The 17,783-nt window shown below is 50.8% G+C and overlaps 1 protein-coding gene across 1 annotated transcript in view; it reads left to right on the forward strand.

Moving 5' to 3' along the window:
* The window catches only part of DIAPH1 (diaphanous related formin 1), a 114,446-nt gene extending 96,989 nt beyond the window's left edge, over positions 1-17,457 (forward strand). Inside the window, exons 26-27 of the mRNA XM_067305092.1 lie at positions 4,200-4,286; positions 13,558-17,457. Coding sequence (XP_067161193.1) covers positions 4,200-4,286; positions 13,558-13,721 — 251 coding nt within the window. The 3' untranslated portion in view covers positions 13,722-17,457. The remainder of the gene's footprint in view (positions 1-4,199; positions 4,287-13,557) is intronic.
* The last annotated feature ends 326 nt before the right edge of the window (positions 17,458-17,783 follow it).

Consider the following 17,783-nt stretch of genomic DNA (forward strand, 5'->3'; position numbering starts at 1 on the left):
CTGACATCCCTTCTGGCATTGCTGATGAATGGCAAGATCATGTTTTGATGTTAGGATTGTCCATACTATTCACTTTCCTTCCTAACTCCCGAATACACTAGGCAATGACACCGGTATGAATATACCCCTGTCAGTTCAGAGTAAATCAGCCGTTTCTGTGGCCTTACGCAATATTAACTGATTCATGAAGATGTTATTGAGTTTGTTCAGAAGTCCCCTGACACATAGCTAAGACAGGTACAGTCTTGAAAGTCCAGCCTGGAGGAGCGCATGAGTGACAAGCAGCCCGTCTTAGCTTCATCTGCAGTGTGGCTAGTATGATTTCAAAGGCCGCTGCAAAGCTCTCTGCTTTGGTTCTTGGTCCAAAATGTAACTTTGCTTGCTAAGTGCTCGGCTGTCCCCCCAGCACAGGCTTCCTCGCTTACAGTCTGTTCCCTTCTACCAGCTGCATTCTTTTGTTACAACATATGGACTCAATTACTGTCCCTCTCCATTGATTTCCTGTGCCTTTGGATTTCCTGAATGCATCCCCTCCTCCTGAACTCATGCAGTGAAATGCCTCACCAGCTCACATTCCTCCCTGCCTCCCACTGCTTTGCCTCCTTTAACAAGGTGGTCCTGACCCAGAACGTGAGCAGATAAAGCTGCAGACCTGCATTGTCATCACAGCTGAGCTCGTGGACCTTAAGGGCTTGGCTTGCCACAGAAAAACTTGCCAGCCTGCTAAATGCGTGTTCAGTGACTAGCAGGGTTATGCTGACAGAGGTCCCCACCCTGTCTCTGCATCATTCCTAGATCACTGTGGTGTTCGCAGCCAGCTGCTTCGTTTGCAAAACTCGGGTTTTCTTTCCATTCCCTCTGAGCCTCTGCATTTTGAAATAATGCATTGAGAAATGTCAAACTGCTCTGGGTTTCTCCTGGATGTTGTTTGGCTTCTGTTCTGACCGTCTACTCTTGCAGGCCTCCCCAGAAAAGCTGTGTGCCCGTGGTTTCTGCCTTTTAGAGCATTTGGGGAGGAGGGGAGAGGGAGCAGTGTGCTCTCCATTAGTTGTTCTCTCAACTCCTGCCTGCTGCTCTGGGGGGGGAGGCCCAGCATCCGAGAGCTTGAAATCTTAAGAAGTCTGAGCTCATTTAAGAGGTGGCGGGAGATGGAAACAGTTAAAACATGCAAACGTACGAGTTAATGATTTCCATCCCCTCACTGGCATGTTACGGTTTTCGGAAGGGGGTCTGGCCGGCAGCTGCGCCAGCAACCACAATTGTAGCTCAAAAAGAGTATTTTCATTCTGTATCTGCTTTCAGCCAAGGCCCCTTTGGATTCCCCCAATTCCTGCAGATGCCAGAATTTCCAGGTCTCCTGCTGCTGCTAGTCCCTGTGACTGTTTTCTCTCCCATCCCCAGCAATGGAGTTAGATGATGGGGGGGCAAAGAAGGCACTGTTCACTCACTGCTTTCTTTCTTCCCAGTCCTCTGGCAGAGGAGAGTCTTCCTCCCAGGATCCAAGTGACTCAGCAGCATTCACAAATAGAACAAAAAGCTGTAGTTTCTGTGCCTCTGAAGCTGAGAGCAGGGGAGCAACTTGCTCGTACAGGGTTTCGTATGGAAATGATTCAATAAATATCTGTGGCTGAGCAATCCTGCAGTCAGCTTCATATGCAGAGACACCCATTCACTGTGTATCCAGGTCCTCGCATCTAAAAATGCTAAACACCGGTAAAGGAATATGGAAATGGGTTATTCCTGTGGCTGTTCTTAGACCTTCCCCTTGAGACATAGTGCCTGTTCTCTACTAGACTGCTTCCCCCATGATTAGTAGCATCTCTCTAATATCTTCTCACTGTTAGCTCCTCGTTTGCTCAGTAATCAGAGCCCTTTCTGTGATACAAGACTGAACTTGGCACTGCTTTTCTTGCCTACAACCAGCATGGATTTCTTGGGTTCTGGCATCAGGAACATCACCTTAAAGGATTTGTGCAGCACCTCCCTAGCTTCCTACCCCCAGCTGGTGAGAAGCTTTAGGAGGTGGCAAACTGCAAGAACAGAGCTGCTAGGAGTGCCTAGCTGCCCAAGCGCAGAGTCTGGCACTGTGGACAGAACTGAGTTCATGCTGGCAGAAGCCTTTTCGTATTGCAGGGGGTCACAGAAACACGGAGAGGAAAAGATGTAACTTCTGATCAAGTAAATTATCATAAAGGTTGCTTAGATTCCCTTGGGCACTCAAAATCTGAAGAGCAAGCATTTAGGCTTCATCTGCTAAAGTTAGGCAGGGACCCTGGACCATCAGATTCCCAGCATCCTTTCTCTATCTTCCGGTCTTCCTGTTGTCTGCCTTGGGCTGAGTTCAGTTTGAAGTCCCCTTTGGACTGCTGTCCTGCCTCATCCTCAGAGACCCTGCGCAGCAGCCTAGCCTCTCCTCTTAGGCCTCCACTGGCATAAGCAGATTGATAAGTATTGCAGACTAGAAGGCATCACCTGTAATAGATGCTGATGGCCTACTGCTGTCACTGTATCCTGCCCATCCAAACTTTACAAGAGTCCCTGGCGTGAATTTGGACTGAATTGCTCCAAGAGGTGTGTCTCTGCCAGCCTTAGGTGGCAAAGTCGCAGTGATCGGTGCTGTGTGTATCCTATGATCCCCTGCCACGGCCCTGGTGACTTGTACCCTGCTTGTACCCTGCTGCCTAGACACTTGGAGGAGCATTGCAAGCTCCCTTCTGTAGCTTACAGGCCAGGTCTGGTAGCCAAGTTTCAAGCCCCTAGCTTTCCTCCTTAGCATGCTAGCGCTGTCCCTCCTCTTGTTTCCATCTCAGCCAGGGCTGGCCGTGTTTCTGGGGTGCTGGGTGCTGCTTGCCTGCTGCCCCAGCATGGGGAATATAGGACAGCACGGCGGGGTGGATTTGCCGGCAGGTGGCACCCTGCACAGGCTGCATAGGCAGGCTCTGGCAGATGTTTAATGGGATTTTATAGCTCTGGGTTTCATTGGGAGCCGTTGTTATGGAAACTGAGATTTGCAGAGCGCTCATGCATTCGGAATTAACTGCTTCGGCGCCTCGTGATCTCCGGGGCAAGCAAAGGGAGGATGCGCAGGAATCTTTCCTCTCTTGTTGCTACCTGCTCTGACGCAGGGTAGCAAGAAAAGCCAAGAGGCTCCTCTTAAAGGCATGCCACAAGCTATGTGCACTGGGAGCAAGACGGGTTAAAGAGCTAGCACTCTCCTCCTCTCTTTCCAGAGCGGCAGCAGGAATGTCCTGCTGTGTTTAGAACTGGATTTTCAGTGGCCTTTTAAAAACTGCTCCTGTGCTGTACCAGCACAAGGCTATGTCCAGGAGGGATGCGGGGGGGCTCTGTCGTCTGCCTAGAACCAGAGATTCGATGCCCCTGCTGCCCTGTGGAGTCACTGCTGGTGCGGTGGCAGCACATGTGCCACTGCTGGCACATGGGCTACCAGCCCTGTGACATCCTTGTCGCTAGGGAAGGAGCGTAGCTGAGGCCAAGCTAATCTCCTTAGTGGCCTGGGTACCAACAAGAGAGTGAAAGGGAGACTAGAGGGCAGTGGCTGGCATTAACAATCTGGAACTCCAATTGGAGAGGAGCAAGGAGACAACTGAGCCAAGCAGAGGGGGAGAATGCTCAGGGGGAGGTTAATGGAAGAGTCTGAGGGGCCTCAGTCAGCAGCAAAATAACCCAACAGCTGGGATCTCTGAGGGAAAGAAAAGCTTCAGAGAACTTGCCAAAAATCCTGCCTGAGCTGTCCCTGTTTTCTTCTCCTTGGAGAGGAAGATGTTGCCAGGCAGTCTGCATCCTAATCCGTTGCTTCCCCTCCTCTGTGCAGAGAAAAGGATGTCCTCCGGGGACAGGAGGGCCCCAACTTAACCCTGCTCGAACAGAGGGGGAGATTGACTCCTTCCACCTGCCATGGTACCCATGGGGCATGAAAGCATCCCCTCAAAGTGTATGTCGGGAGAGGAAAAAAACAACTGAGTTTTGCCCCATACTTGTCAGCACAGAGGATCAGGACATGGAATACTTGCTGTCCCTTTCCCTAATATAGGGGAGAAAGAGGGATACTATTTTCCTTAGACAAAGGAGTGTGAGGCTGTTGCTCAGTAAATTTGAGCTCCATGAGGGAGCCCAGATGCTGGAGTCTGCTCCCTTTTTCTGCCACATGGATTTCACTGGATATCCTGTTTTCTTTGCAGAGGGTGATGAGACAGGAGTGATGGACAGTCTGCTGGAGGCCTTGCAGTCTGGAGCTGCGTTCCGCAGGAAGAGGGAATCGCGCCAGGGTAGGTATTGCTCACGGTGGTGTGCTAACTCTGCTCCCTGAGGAAAAAACTCAGGGTTCCTTGTGTGAGACGTTCCAGGCGTTTCAAGGCTGGCGAGGGAAGCAGGGGAAAAAACAACAAAATGTATGCTGCTATTTGGAGTTTGTTCCTTCCTGGTGGTGATCAGCTGTCAAGTAAACCCATGGCATGGTTGAGATATCCAGCTAGTATTGCTGCAGTTGCTCACCATTTACATGTTACATCCTTTTAATCCATTTTCAGAACGGTTCTTTACACTACTCTGTTGGTGCTGGCTTGCACAGCACCTTTCACTGTGTACTCTCATGTGCTGTCTGCTCTTCTCCTGCACAGTGATGTGGACCAGGACTCCAGAATGTCCTTTCCAGGCTGATCAGATAGAATTGTAGCTTTTACATGTACGAGCGTGGTCAAGACAGGACCGTTGCATTCCTGCCAGGAATACTTGCAAAGAGATAGAGTTGAAGCAGTAGTAAAACGCATGGAGGTACATCCAGCTGCAAGAAGATACATGAAAATTTAGAGAGAAGGGACTTGTGTTGCACTATGGGCAGAAGGAATAGAGATCAAGAGGGTCCTGAAAAGGGAAACAACTTGAAAGCAGGTTCAGAAGTGACTGGGTTTAAGGAGAACGATGTGAAAGACAGCTACAGTTATCTCAGCTTTGAGTGTGGGCTGGTGAAAGCATTCCTTGTGTGTAGAATTCTGGACCTGAGGTAGCCAGAATGGAAAAGAAACTACAGTTGTCTAGCTCAAAAAAAACAGGACCCAAACAAACTGGGAGCGAGGACATGGGGCACTGTATTTGTGCCACAGAAGTGGCCACAAGCTGATGACCAGGTAGAAGAGTGTGAGAGGGAGATCTTTGAGCCAAGGCTTTGGAAAATGAAAAGCAGAGCTCTATAGGAAGCAGAGATGCAAAAGAGACAAAGCTACAACTTTTCTTCCTCAAATATAGGAAGAGGGTCAGGAGAAGCATTGAGAGAAATCTACAATTCAATTTTAGCAGCCTGCAGCGACAGTGGGATGTTTCTGCAAGTAAAAGAGGGGCAAAGGGGCAAGGATTTAAATTAACAGAGTGTTCTGCAACATGACGGGAGCAAGGGTGACTGAACCTTTCAGTAAGGGAAAGCTTGAGTCTAGTGCAGACGGCTGCAGAACTGAGTTGCTGTAAAGGATCAGATAAGTGTTTTGAGCATCACAAGTTTGACAAAGGTCCCAGGCAGCACAGATCTGATGGCAGAGCAACATACAGCACAGAGTGGGGAGGAAAACCACACTTTGAGAGAGAAAGGAGCAGATATCCCAGGATCTCGAGTGTAGTGAAGAAGGGGTGAGAGCAGAACTGATAGACTTCTTTCTGTTTCTTCTTTTATCAGTTGTTAGGCAAGGGCAAACACTGAGAGAGGAGAAAACAGTAAGCAGTTGACAGTCTTGTCTGCTTTGAGAGAGAGGGAGGGACAGAAATTAGAGATGAAGCGATTTTGAAAAGAGTTGCTTAAAATCAAGACGGGCTAGACAAGGATGCTCAGGCTTCGTAAGTGAGACTCCTTGGACTCTGGGGAGTTGTTTCAGAACAGGGAATAGCAAAAATGGCAGCTATGAACTTTGGGGTTTTAGGAAGGTTTCAACCAGGGTTGAGGAGTTGGGTCAAGATGGAAAGTCCAGTTGTCTCAGAGCCCTTGTGAGAAAGCAAGGATGGTATCTCTTTGAAGAATAAGCCAACACAGAGCCTTGCAGAGCAGTAGGGAGAGGTGGATGTTCATGAGTAGATAACGAAAAGAGAGAGGGCTCTGCCCACACTAGCAGTAGGTGATGCAGATTAAATTTTGATAACTGATAGCAATACATGTCCTAATGCACCCGATAATGTGTTACTTCTGGACAATAGTTTGTAAGATTTCAGATGTCAATATTTGTGGTAGGGATCTTCGTCCTTACTAATTCTTTGATGCTAATGTAGGGCATGAGAGGAAGAGTGAAGGGGCAGGTCTTGGCCTCCCCCCATCATAGAGAGTTAACATAAAGTAGCTCTGGATGTGTTGGAATCTCCTCCACTGCCTCCCAGCACAGCTCCCTCCCACAACCACTGACTCTGATCCTGGAGCTCAGCTCCAGCGCTTGCTAGCAAGCCCCTGGGAAGGAGGAACTGCCTTTGCGTTTTAGTCACAGCAGGACCTAAGGCTAATATGTGATTAGCATAGTCTTGCAGTCACGTCAGGCTTGTGTGTCGTCTTGTTGTGTGCATGGCAGAAGTTAGTTGGTGCTGCTACAAGTGCAAGGCACCTGTGGTACCCCACCAGTGATGGGATTGTGGCTGTGACTGGGTGTGAGGGCAATGCAAAACCTGCATTACCAGTGTGCACAGCATCACATGTATTCCCATACTCCTCCTTAGCTGTTTCTTGATAGTGTCTCCTGTGGCCTTTCCCTCCCATGACTTGATTTGTTCTGGTGTCCATCCCCCCTACCCCAAGCCAGCCCTGTTTTCTCCAAACACAGGCTAATGGCAGGAAACTCTCAGCATGTAATCAGAAGCCTATGATGACATTAGCCATCTTCGCAGCAGTTTCAGATCCAGCTTCCCTTTGAGGGGGAGGATTTCCCTTTCCACACCTGTAAAAACAAGGGGCCATTACTCACTGCCTGCAGAATGCCAGGTACTGCGCTGTCAGAGAGGCTGGTGATGAGGGATCGCCTGTGGTTCAGGCAACTGTGGTTTGTTCCTGGGGAAAAAACGAGGAGAGAAAGGAGACCTTGTGCCAATTTGAGCAAATGGGGCCTTGGAGTGACCTGCTGCTATAACAGGAGTCTTCAGTCTCACTGTCAGCGTTGGCACCAGACCCCTCTGGCTGCAAGGGGCAGGAGAGCTCCCTTTACACCATGTCACATAGGTAGAAGTGGGGTGGGTTTCAGACACACAAGCCTGAAGTCTGCATATTGCCAAGGGATTTCCTTTAGCTGCTTTCTGGATTTTTCTCTCTTCCACTGTCTTTTCAAAAGGCAATTTTTGTACAATCCTTCAGACTGCAGCAAATGTGTGGTCCCACTTTTGGCATTGCCGTGTAGCGCCCTGGGAGCTTGTGTTTGTGGAGGGTCTTGCTGGAGAAGGTGCTTCTCCCCTGAGTTAGGACTTCTACAGATGCTTCACTTCTAACTCTTTATCCCTGTCAGTCTCCCATGTGAAGCTTTGCGATCCTCAGGAGCACTGCTTCAGCTTTCCCGGTGGGACATCATGCTTCCCCATTGCTGTGTCGCCAGTTGTCAGGGCTCTTCTCCAGCCCCCGTCACTCCTCAGCCTGCCTCGTCACGGCTGCTGAGGAACACAGAAGCTCTGTGTGTAGATCTTGTCAGCTCTGATCTTTGACTCCTGTTCCTTCGTAGGCAGCTGTGCCTATTCAATCACTAGCAGTTTCATCGCTAGACTGTAAAGGAATGGGAAAAGCCGCCAGGCCTCTGGGAACTCTACTTAATAGCTTAAAGGACTCATTGTGGGGGAGAGAGGTCAGCAAAAGGGGATTGTTCCAGCTAGCTCATTAAGAAAGGAGTGCAGACCACGAGAGTCACAGGATGTGCACACAGTAGCTCAGTGTCCTCCTTCAGTCTGGCTGTGCAATTGTCCTCTAGTCATGGTTTCAGCCTGATGATTCAGAATTGGTTATTGGTTTAAGTGACTCAACTGGTCTCCTTTTTCTGTAGCCTCGACGTCACGCACATGCCATCTGCTCTCCACAACAAAGCAAAGTGAACACAGAAAATCAATCGTGAATCCACCCCTCCCACCCCTAGCTCACTGCTGGCCCAGGCATCCAAAACATGGTGGCCCAACATGAACGGGAGCAATGGCGTATGTGTATCTTAGCTGGGTGCAAGGGGGCCTCCCTTTCCTCAAACAAGATAAAACTACAGCGTGCAGAGCAGGCAAGTTACCTCCTAGTCCCCATTGCTTAGTTTGTTGCCTGATTTGTGGTAGAGAATAAAACCTATTCTTAACGTAGGTGTTGCACCACTGGCAAAGGCTGTAACCTGTTCTTCTCCCTTGGCTCGTTCTGGGGTTAGCAATCACACCATGGCAAAAATCTGTATCTCTAGTAGGAGGCAGCAATCTCCAAATCTTCCCAAATGTTTTGCCAGTCCTCTGCAGAGCCACTGCACTGTTGAATTGGATTTACTGGGGATGAGCAAGGAATGCATCTTTGGGCATGGGCTTGCTGGTCCTGTTATCCATCAGCCCTGCCGTAAGTGCTCATTGCTCAAAAAAATACTAATTTAGTCCAGTAGCTCCAGTGTGTTGTCCTGCTGCTGCTGAAGATGGCTTGGGGGGGTCCGGTCGATAAAGCCCAGCGGAATTTCCAAACGGCGTTCAACTTAGGTGTCTCACCAAAGTCTCCTAAAGGAATTAAGTTCCCATGGGACGAGAGGGAGGACCTTACGTGATGTTAGCCAGTTACATAACGGGCTGCAAGACAGGAAACAAAGGAGTAAACAGTCCATTTTCATCTGTGAGAAGGTCACTAGTGGAATCATATGGGAATCTATGCTACTGAAGATATTCATAAGTGGACTGGAAGAGGGTGAATAGTAGTAATAGTAGCAATAACAGTAATAATAAACATCTGTGACAATGTCAGCTGAGTGCTCTGTAGTAGTCAAAACCCAAAAGCCCAGTTTGAGATCTAGGAATCCCTGGGGAAAAAAAGGAGAGGAACAGCAATCGTGGCATGGTATAACAATGTTATTTTGTTTTAGATCTGTTTTTTGACTGCATCTTGGATATTGCATGCAGTTCTGGTACCCCTGCCTCCAGAAGGACATGGTGAATTAGAAAAGGTGCAGAGAGAGGCAGCAAGGATGATTGGGCAGACCTGGGACTCTTCAGTCCGGAAAAGGGGGAGGGGACTCAGGGCATGAATAGGTTTATGAAACTCTAAACTGGAACTTGGAGGCGTAAATGAAGCTAGGAGGAGCGGGCGTAAATGAAAAGATACAATTTCACACAACACTCTTTACAGCATGCTACGGATGCTTAAAATTCACATGGGTTAAAAAAGCAACTGAGTGTATTTATGGAAGAAAAAGGTAGGAGGACGTGAGAGAATTTGCTGGTGGAGAAAGATGAGAGAATATCAGTGGGGGATGTGAGAGAATATTTATGAGACCCGCAAGGAGGAGCGGATATGAAAGGATTGGTCTCTAAGAGAACTTGCTGGTTTGGTATCGTGTGTTGGGGGAAGGGATTTGGTCTGGGTGAGAGCCAGGCTGCAGGAGGAGAGTGGCTGCCTGGAGGAGTGAGAGCTTTCTGGTTTGTGCTGGAGCCTGGGAGAGGAATAGGCTCATCCCACAGGAGAGGAGGTGGCCAAGGGCAAAAAAGGGGTCGGGGTATGTGCGAGCAAGACTGAGCTCCGTACAGGCGTTTGCAGTGAGAGGGGGCCGCTGGATCAGAGGAAGGCTGTCGAGGAGAGGAGGATTAGCCAAAGGAGAGGGAGGAAGGTGCCATCGAGTGCATTGAGTTACAGGCTCCTGCTTCCTTTCGGATCTGTCTAGCTACAGTATGGTCCAGCTGGCAGCTGGTGGGACAGCTCTCACCTACCGTCCTTTCTGCTGTAGCCCCGAAGGGATCAGTGCACAAAGCCCGACAGCTATGAATGGTTCCCATGTTGTCTGCACAAACCAAACGCTTAGTCCTCGGTCGCCGCTGTATCGAGGTGGGAGAGCAGACCTCGGACTGCCCAGGCCACAGCTGCACCTAAGCAACCTAAGCAGCAGCTACCTCCCACTGAGATGCTTGAGAGTGGCTGCGCCTTCAGCAGCACCTGCAAGGGCTGTGTAAAACCTGTCACCAGGAGTCAGCGCTGAGAAATCCCCACCCTGCAAAGGGGATGTCTCGAGCAAACCTGGAAAGGGAAGGGAGACAGTCAAGTGTCTGGGTTTTGGAGGCTGTCGGTCCCTTTTTGATCTGTGTACATCCACATTTCCCTTGCTTTTTTAGTCTGAGGGAGACCCATAAGTGGTCTCTCTCTACCTGCTGCACAGCCATCAAAAGCTGGAGGTACAGAGCTTGGCCCAGCAGGACATGGACCTAGCAGCTCTTGTCTCAGGGCTGAGACCTGCGTACGGTGGGAAGGCACCGCTACTGTTCTGGTCCCCTTGCCCCGGTTTGGAGGTATGTTCTAGCAGGCTCTGAAAGCAATCTGACTGGTGACTCTCTTATTTCCTCTGCTAGACTCTCTCCTGTCCCTCTGTGAGGTGGAGGAGGATACGCCTGAGCGGGTAACACATGGGCATGTTGTTCTTCCCTCCCCCACTCGTGTGTCTGTAACCCCGTGTGTGCTGCAGGCAGGGAGGGTTAGAAGAGGAGACTGAGACAGGCTTGTAGTCTGAGGCTGCAAGTCCAGCGATACCTCCAGAGTGGATTTTAAAAAAAGGGCCATTTTCAATGGTAACTTTGGAAGCGTTTACATCTCTTCCTGGTTCTTCCTTTTACTTTTCTGTAAAAAACTTCTGTGCTTTTCCAGATCTAATGCATGACCCAGCCTGGCTGCCTGCTTGGGAGCCAAAGGCTGGCTCATGCTGCTGGGCTGTGGGACTCCATGCTCTTGGGATCTGGCTGGAGCAGGCTGTTTCTTGCTGTCTCTCTCCTCATTCCCCTCCCTTCCTGCTGGTGTGTTCTGTGCTTCTGACTCAGGGCTGCAGTGATCCATCAGGCAGGGAGAGCAGCCAGCTGACACTGTCCTACCCTCAATGCCTCGGTTACTCACTCTCTACCCGCCAGGGTGGGTACTCCATGCCGGGGCACAATCTTGGTCCTCGGGGACATTGGGTGGGGGAAGGGAGCTGTGCCGGTGTGTGCCCTTACATTCGGTTGCGGACTTGGAGGATTGCGATGGGGGTGAGCCCTTCAGATCTGAGAGACAAGCAGTGGACGGAAGGACTTGACTGAAGTTTGCAGATTAGCAGCAGGATGTGGGTATGGGCAAGGCATGCAAAAAGAAACTTTCTAGACCTAATTAGCTCTTGGGCAAGGATTTAACTGGAAATGGAGTGTATACTGATTTTTTTTTGTGTGGATTCAGGTAAAAGATGGGAGGCAATCTGGGCTGCAAGCAGAAATTACAGAGAGCAGTGAGTCATGGAGCAGAGTGGCTTCAGATGGGAGGGAGAGAGTGATGAGGGTAAACCATAGAAAGGGACCACAAATGTCGGACTGGAGGCACATGGAAAGTAGTAGTAGTGGTAGCACTGCGCTGGAGAGAAGCTCAGAGGTGCTGCCAGGGGCAGGCTGGAGGGTCCTTGGTAGATGTTAGGATTTGGCTGCTGTCTGTAGCCATGTAGGAGAGATCTTCTTGTGCGTGAGAGAGGAGAGATCTAAGAAATCTCTGAAAATAGTTATTGATTGCTAGGAGATAGAACCAGGGCAGGAAGAGGCATGCGTTGCAAGGAGAGGTGGTGGGGTTTCAGGGGTGCTCCAAGGCATGGAGGAAAGAGGTGTGCCAAGGTTGATCTGAAAGAGGAGATGTGTTCGTGGTAGTTATTTCAGCAGTCTCTGAAAGGCCTTTAAATCCTGTACAGGAGCTTCCCAGTCCCTGCTGTATTTGCATGTCTCCTCTGCGTGGTTTTGCATGCCTGCCCTTTGTGTTCAGAAGCCTGCTCCCAAAGGCTGCATGGCAAATTGCACGTGAGAAAGGGCTGAAAGGTTTTTCAGTCCTGAAAGAGTTAATTTCTCTTGTCTGCAATCTCTGGGCAGTAATTCAGCTGCTGCTTTGTATTCCTGAGAGCATCCCCTCTCTTCTTCCTTCTCCTCTCAAATGCCAAGATATTTCTTCCTGGACATTCAAGCTGAGGAGTTTGTGCATGAACCACAGTTGGAGCTTGTGCACATTGCACTTGTGCGTGCCTGCCTGTGTGTGCCCCAGCGTGGATGTGCCAGTGCCTGCCTGAACGTACCCCACAGTGGCTGGTTGGAGTGAGCAGAAAGCATCTGTGCACGTTTCCCACGCTGCTCACGTGGCTGTGCAGTCCAGGTGTTGTGCAGGGGTGTACGTGTTGGTAGAGTGTTGCAGCTCACCAAGCTGGTACGGTGTGGCTGATGTCTTTGCCTTGTCAAAAGTACTGTGGCTTATTTTTGCTGAGTGCCCCAAAGCCCACAGATGCTCTCAGTGGGGCACAACTGCTGTTCTAATTCCGGGCTCTTGGCTTGGCTCAGCCTCAAACATATAGCATCATGATCTGTATAAGCTCAGGCCTTAAGCTGTAAAGACATCTTAAGGGTTATGTGCTGTCTGGCCCTTGTTACTGGGGCACCAAAGCTCAGCTGCATTTGGAGGTAGTACTGTTCTTAAATGGATAAGACCATGAGACCAAGCATAGGACATGGAAGAACATGGGAGGATTCACGGGGCTATAATCCTCTCCTGACACAACCCAGTAAGAACCTGAGACAGTATTCTCCATTAGACCATTGCTTTCCTCTCCCATGGGTGGCACACGGACCTCTCATGCGAGGCGTGAAGTCCTGTTTGGGTTACAATGCTGCTAGTTAGGGAGCTGAGACTTCTGTATTCACTGCAACTACAGCAGGAGTCTTGAACCCCAAGCTGCAATGCCGCACTTGAGATTGGAAACCCCCTTTCCTGTCATCAGGCTGCTGGTTTTAAGGAGTTTGTGTCCCAGGAGCGAGGGGACCACAAGGACACAACCTCACGAGTAGTTGGGTCCTCCACCATGCTTACCTGATGCTGTGGATGCAGAGCAGATATCTCCCATCTGGTGTTCCTGACCCCTCTGCCTGTCTTGCCAGTGTGTTCTTGATGTTCTCTCTTCAGCACTGTTGCCATGCTGTCTGGGGCTGCCGGATGTTTTTTCTATACTTAGTCTGCCTACAAACATCTCACAAACATTATGCTCCACATCTTCCTCCAGGAAACTTTTCCACCCAGCATAAATCTGAAGTGGGAGATGTTTCCAGCAATTCTTCTTGCCTTTGTTTAATCTCACCATATAGGTCCTGGCCGCCCCAAACTGAGCTTCCACAGGCCTACCTCATGGTGCTTACATCCTTTGAACAATGTGTGTTTTGCAGCTCTGGTCCCTGTGGCGGTGGCTTCATGATTCCTAGTGTCTTGAGGAGTGTTGGCCAAGTGGTTCTGGGGCTTTTCTCCAATCCAGCTGGCCACTGCCCTGGAGGAAGATGATCTGTACCAAAACTAGCCTTGAGGTGTTTCTCTCCCGTTTCTAACAATTTTTTCTTTTGCAGCAAAAAGAAAAGCTGGCTGTGCTGTCACCTCTCTGCTAGCTTCAGAGCTGATGAAGGATGATGCCTTGAGTTCAGCACCGAGTAAGATGCTCAAGAACAGTGAGAAAACAACAGGTGGAGAGGTCCATGAGGAAACCATGGAGATGAATAGCCGCTCGAGCTAGACTTTGGGCCCTGGACTAGGGCTGAAACCTGCAGGACTGAAAGTTTTACAGAGGAAACAAAATACACTGGGTCACTCTGGAATCTGTGCATGGGCCTGAGGGGTAATTTTATTTCCTTCTTGCTCCTGGGGCTGCTTGTGCCAGCTTGAGCCTTTTGTTGTTGTTCTAGATCTCCTCTCCAGTCTTTGGTCTGCCTCTGTAGAGAATTGAGGAGCAAAATGCTTTAGCCAAGCAGAAGTCATGCTTGGCGCCAAGGGGAGGGACTTCATCTGCAGCCCTCCTTTTCTCAGCAGGAGTGTGGTAGAGCAGACTGGGCAGAAAGAGGCATGGACAGAGAGGGTAGAGCCACAGCCCCACCTACACATATCTCCATGTTGGGGTGCCAAAGCAGGGACATTATAAGCTGCCTTAACCCCGACTTTTTTAGTCTCTGTTACTTTGGGACGTGCTGATGAGCCAGAGCAGCCAAAGCTCTGTTGCTCCAGGTGACTCTCTACCAGTACTGGAGGCTCCTAGCCTGTTCCTTCATCACCTCTCTGCAGGAGGGAACCCTGTAGGCCAATTTAGCTGGACTTCTACTTCTCCAAATGCTGTTGTGTTATTGTACCAGCACCTTCTGTGCCCTCATCCCGCTGTCCGCTGGGGAAGGAAGCGATTCCTGAGCTGCCGGAGGTGGGAAGCTGCGCCTTTGTTTCCCTCAGGACCTGTTGCTTTCCTGCTTTCTCTCTGCTTGCTCTATTTATTACTAGCGTCCTTTAGCTGAGCCCTCCCTGCTGCTGGAAAGAACACAGCGATGCGTGTGCCCAAAGGGAAGGGGAAGGATCCTGCTGCTGATGGCCGGGGCGGGCGGGGAGGAAGCCGCTTCTACTCCAGTAGCTGCCTCTGCATGTCTTGAAGCCAAGAGGACTAAGGTGAAGCGCATTAGTCTGTGTTACTCTGTGCCCTGAGGTCAGAAACTCTTCCCACTCAGTGGCACACACCTAAGCACTGGCCGCAGCCCCCCGGTGACATCTGCTCGGGACAAACCAGGGGCTGCAGTTCTTAGCAGCGTACAATCTTCACGGGATGCCGTGTCAGGAAAACACGGCCTGTCGTCTTTTGTGGCAAGCCCCTCGTGTGGCTGTAGCCCAGGGTCTGGGAGCTACGCCCTGGGGCCCAGACCTGTTGAGGCTGCTTGCTTCAGCTGTTGTGTTGTGCCATGCCGGACTCCCGCTCACCCTGCCCCAGTGATGAGGGCAGGAGCCTCGTTCTACAAAATCACTTTGCAAATGTATCTATTTTTGTATCAGATTTTGTTTTAAAAGAAAATTTGAATGTAAGATGAAAATATTGGAAGCATTTGCATGCTCCTCGGAGTCCCCTCCCTGAGCTCCGTGCCCTGTGCCAGCCGGACGAGCGCTGCACTGTCCTGACCCTCCCTGGGTGCAGAGGGGACCTGCCTACCTGCTTGAAGCCCCCAGCCCCAAGATCAGAGGAGCTGCCTTGTTCATTCCAGCTGAGCCTCTCCATCCTGGGCCTTCAGTAAGGTAGCTCAGATACTGCCTCTACTTACCTCTCCCCTCGCGGGACTGTTATCATTGCATGTGTGCTGCTGAGCAACTCTGATGTGAGCAGCTGCTTGGGCTTGGAAAGCAAGATGCAGAGCGGTGCTGGACACCAGAGGTATTTAGGAGCACGGTCCCCCCCAGCAGGACCCCAGGTCTGTACTGCGGGGTGCTGGCTATTGGTGCAATACTTTGTGGTGGGAATGGCTCTGCCCTAGCTTGTGGCATCCAGACATTGAATTTTGTTGTTGTTTTAACTTAATACATTTGTAAAGTTGAAGTGATGGAGTGGTCCATAACAGCCCAGTGTAGTCTGGGCCTGGCATACATCTCAGCTGCTACTGCGCCCGTGAACTTTTGTACCCAGAAGCGTATGGATGGGGGCTTGGCACATGCATACAGTGTCATGGGCCGCAAGCTGTACGTGCACACGGCAGCATGGTGACGCAGCCTGCCCGCGGTGAAACCAGGAGCAGAAAGTGCCAGCCCCTTGGGCAGGTGGAGGCAGTCCATGCCCTTGCATAAGGCTGCCTTCTCCTAGTGTCGTTACCTCCCAGTTTGGGGTTACAGTGATGCTTCTGCATTTGAAAATTAGCAAATTAGGCGCCTGCCGTGCCTCACTTCGTGGTTCCTGCCTGCACGCACTGCCCAGCTCTTCCTGGGAGGAAACGGGCTGATCCCATCTAAGGTAAGAGTTGGGTACAAGGAGGCAAGAAAAGGAAATAGGGTAGATGGGAATGCTTTCAGAGAGAAAACAATTTGGCACCCTCAGATTTGGGAGAGCACACAGGAAGGGATTACCCAGCCAAGGCAGTGCGTTGGGGTCTCGGGGACTCTTCTGATAGCTGATGTCGCCCAGGACGGGGCAGGTCCTTTCCTGCAAGAGCGCGTGCCCTGCAGGGGTGCTGGTGGGAGAGCTGGCCCCAGTCCCTCCCACCCCGCCAAAGGTGTCACGCTGAGGCTTTGCAGCTTTTATTTTTAATCTACTTCTGCTGTGTTCTGTAGTAAGAAGATTCCATTTTCATAGTGTTTTGGGTGTTCCTGGGACTTGTGATCACGTCTGACTATTGGCTGGAAATGTTAATAAAAAAACAACAAAAAAAATTGGAACTGCGCAGGGTTCTCAGCCTCCGGTTTCCTTTGAACATCGCAGTCTGGCTGGGAGAGGGGCTCGGGAGGCAGATGCCCCATCCCCTGCCCTTTCAGCCTGAATGTGAGGAAAGAAATGGAGGGGCCAGGTTATCCCTGCGGCTGCACGTGTCCGCTCCCCTCGCTGGCACGCGGCCTGGCTGCTGTTCCGCTCGCGGCAGCGTGCGCGCTCAGCAGGGCTCTTTGTGCAGGGCATGATTTCCAATAGCTGTTTCACATGCACTTCGTGTCTGTTATCTCCATCCCATCCCAGGTGCGAGGCTCTTGCATGAAACCCAGCGGTGCATGAACCGGCGAGAATAAGAAAAAGAGCTAGTGAGCCGCTTGCACTGCAGAGTAGGCCCTTGGGAAGCGGTAGATACGCAAATATCTGTGTGTCAGGCACTCGTTTTTGAACGAGAAAAAACTTGATTGTGGAGGGGAGAGGGATTGCCGCTGTTCAGCCCCGAGCGACTGGTAAGGCAGGATGGTGCTGAGCTGGTGCTGGCAGCACTCAAAGCCGGCTCAATCAGGAGGCTGCTAGAAGCAAGGCTTCGCCGCCTTCCCCAGCATCTGCTAGCTGCTGCCTACCCGGGAAGGGATGAGAGAGTCGAAAAGGGCAGGTAGGACGATTTGTGCGTTGGCCCCTTTGCCTTCTAGGAGCGCGGGGCGTAGCAGGGCTCCTCGTGGGGCCGGGACGGGCTCGCAGCAAGGCGGTGCAGCAGGCTCTGCCGGCTTGGTGACTTTGTGTTAGGGAGGAGTTGCCTTTGCATGGCCACATGCCAGCGGCTGGATCCGGTGTCCCCAGAAAGCTGCAAAATGAGAGACAAATGGGGATATGTGAGCTGCACCTGGGTCAGTCTGGAGCCTTGCCTGAGAGCTTTTATTTTCTGGTGGGCTTGTAAGGATTTCCTTAATAAAGTCCTCTTTTTTTTTTTCTTTTTTTTTCTTTTTTTTAATGGCTTTGCAGCTGTGGGCAAGCACTGCTCTGGTAGCACCATGATATGACAGTTTCTTTATATGTACAAAATACGGAGAAATAAACATTATTTTGGGTACAAAAATGGCTGTGGTCTTGACCTTTCTCCGCTTCTGTATCCTATCTCTGTTCTTTCTTGGTGCAGAGACAAACCTGGACTGGAGACCTGTGGTGCTGAGCCACAGGAACCTTGTCTGGGTTGGGGCTCCTCCGTGCGGGTCGGCTCCTGGGCAGCTGGAGTAGTGTTGTTGCAGCTTGCAGCGGGCTGGGTGCTGCATGGAGGTTGCTGGGCATTGCATGGAGGCTGCAAATGTTGTTCCTTGCACCGAGAAGCCACCTTGGCAAAATTGTTCTGGACTCTGAGAGCCCAGACATGGAGTGGCCACCCTGCGGTGGGGGACAGAGGCTTCC

This window comes from Apteryx mantelli, chromosome 14 (genome assembly GCF_036417845.1).
Source record: "Apteryx mantelli isolate bAptMan1 chromosome 14, bAptMan1.hap1, whole genome shotgun sequence".
In the NCBI taxonomy this organism is placed as follows: domain Eukaryota; kingdom Metazoa; phylum Chordata; class Aves; order Apterygiformes; family Apterygidae; genus Apteryx; species Apteryx mantelli.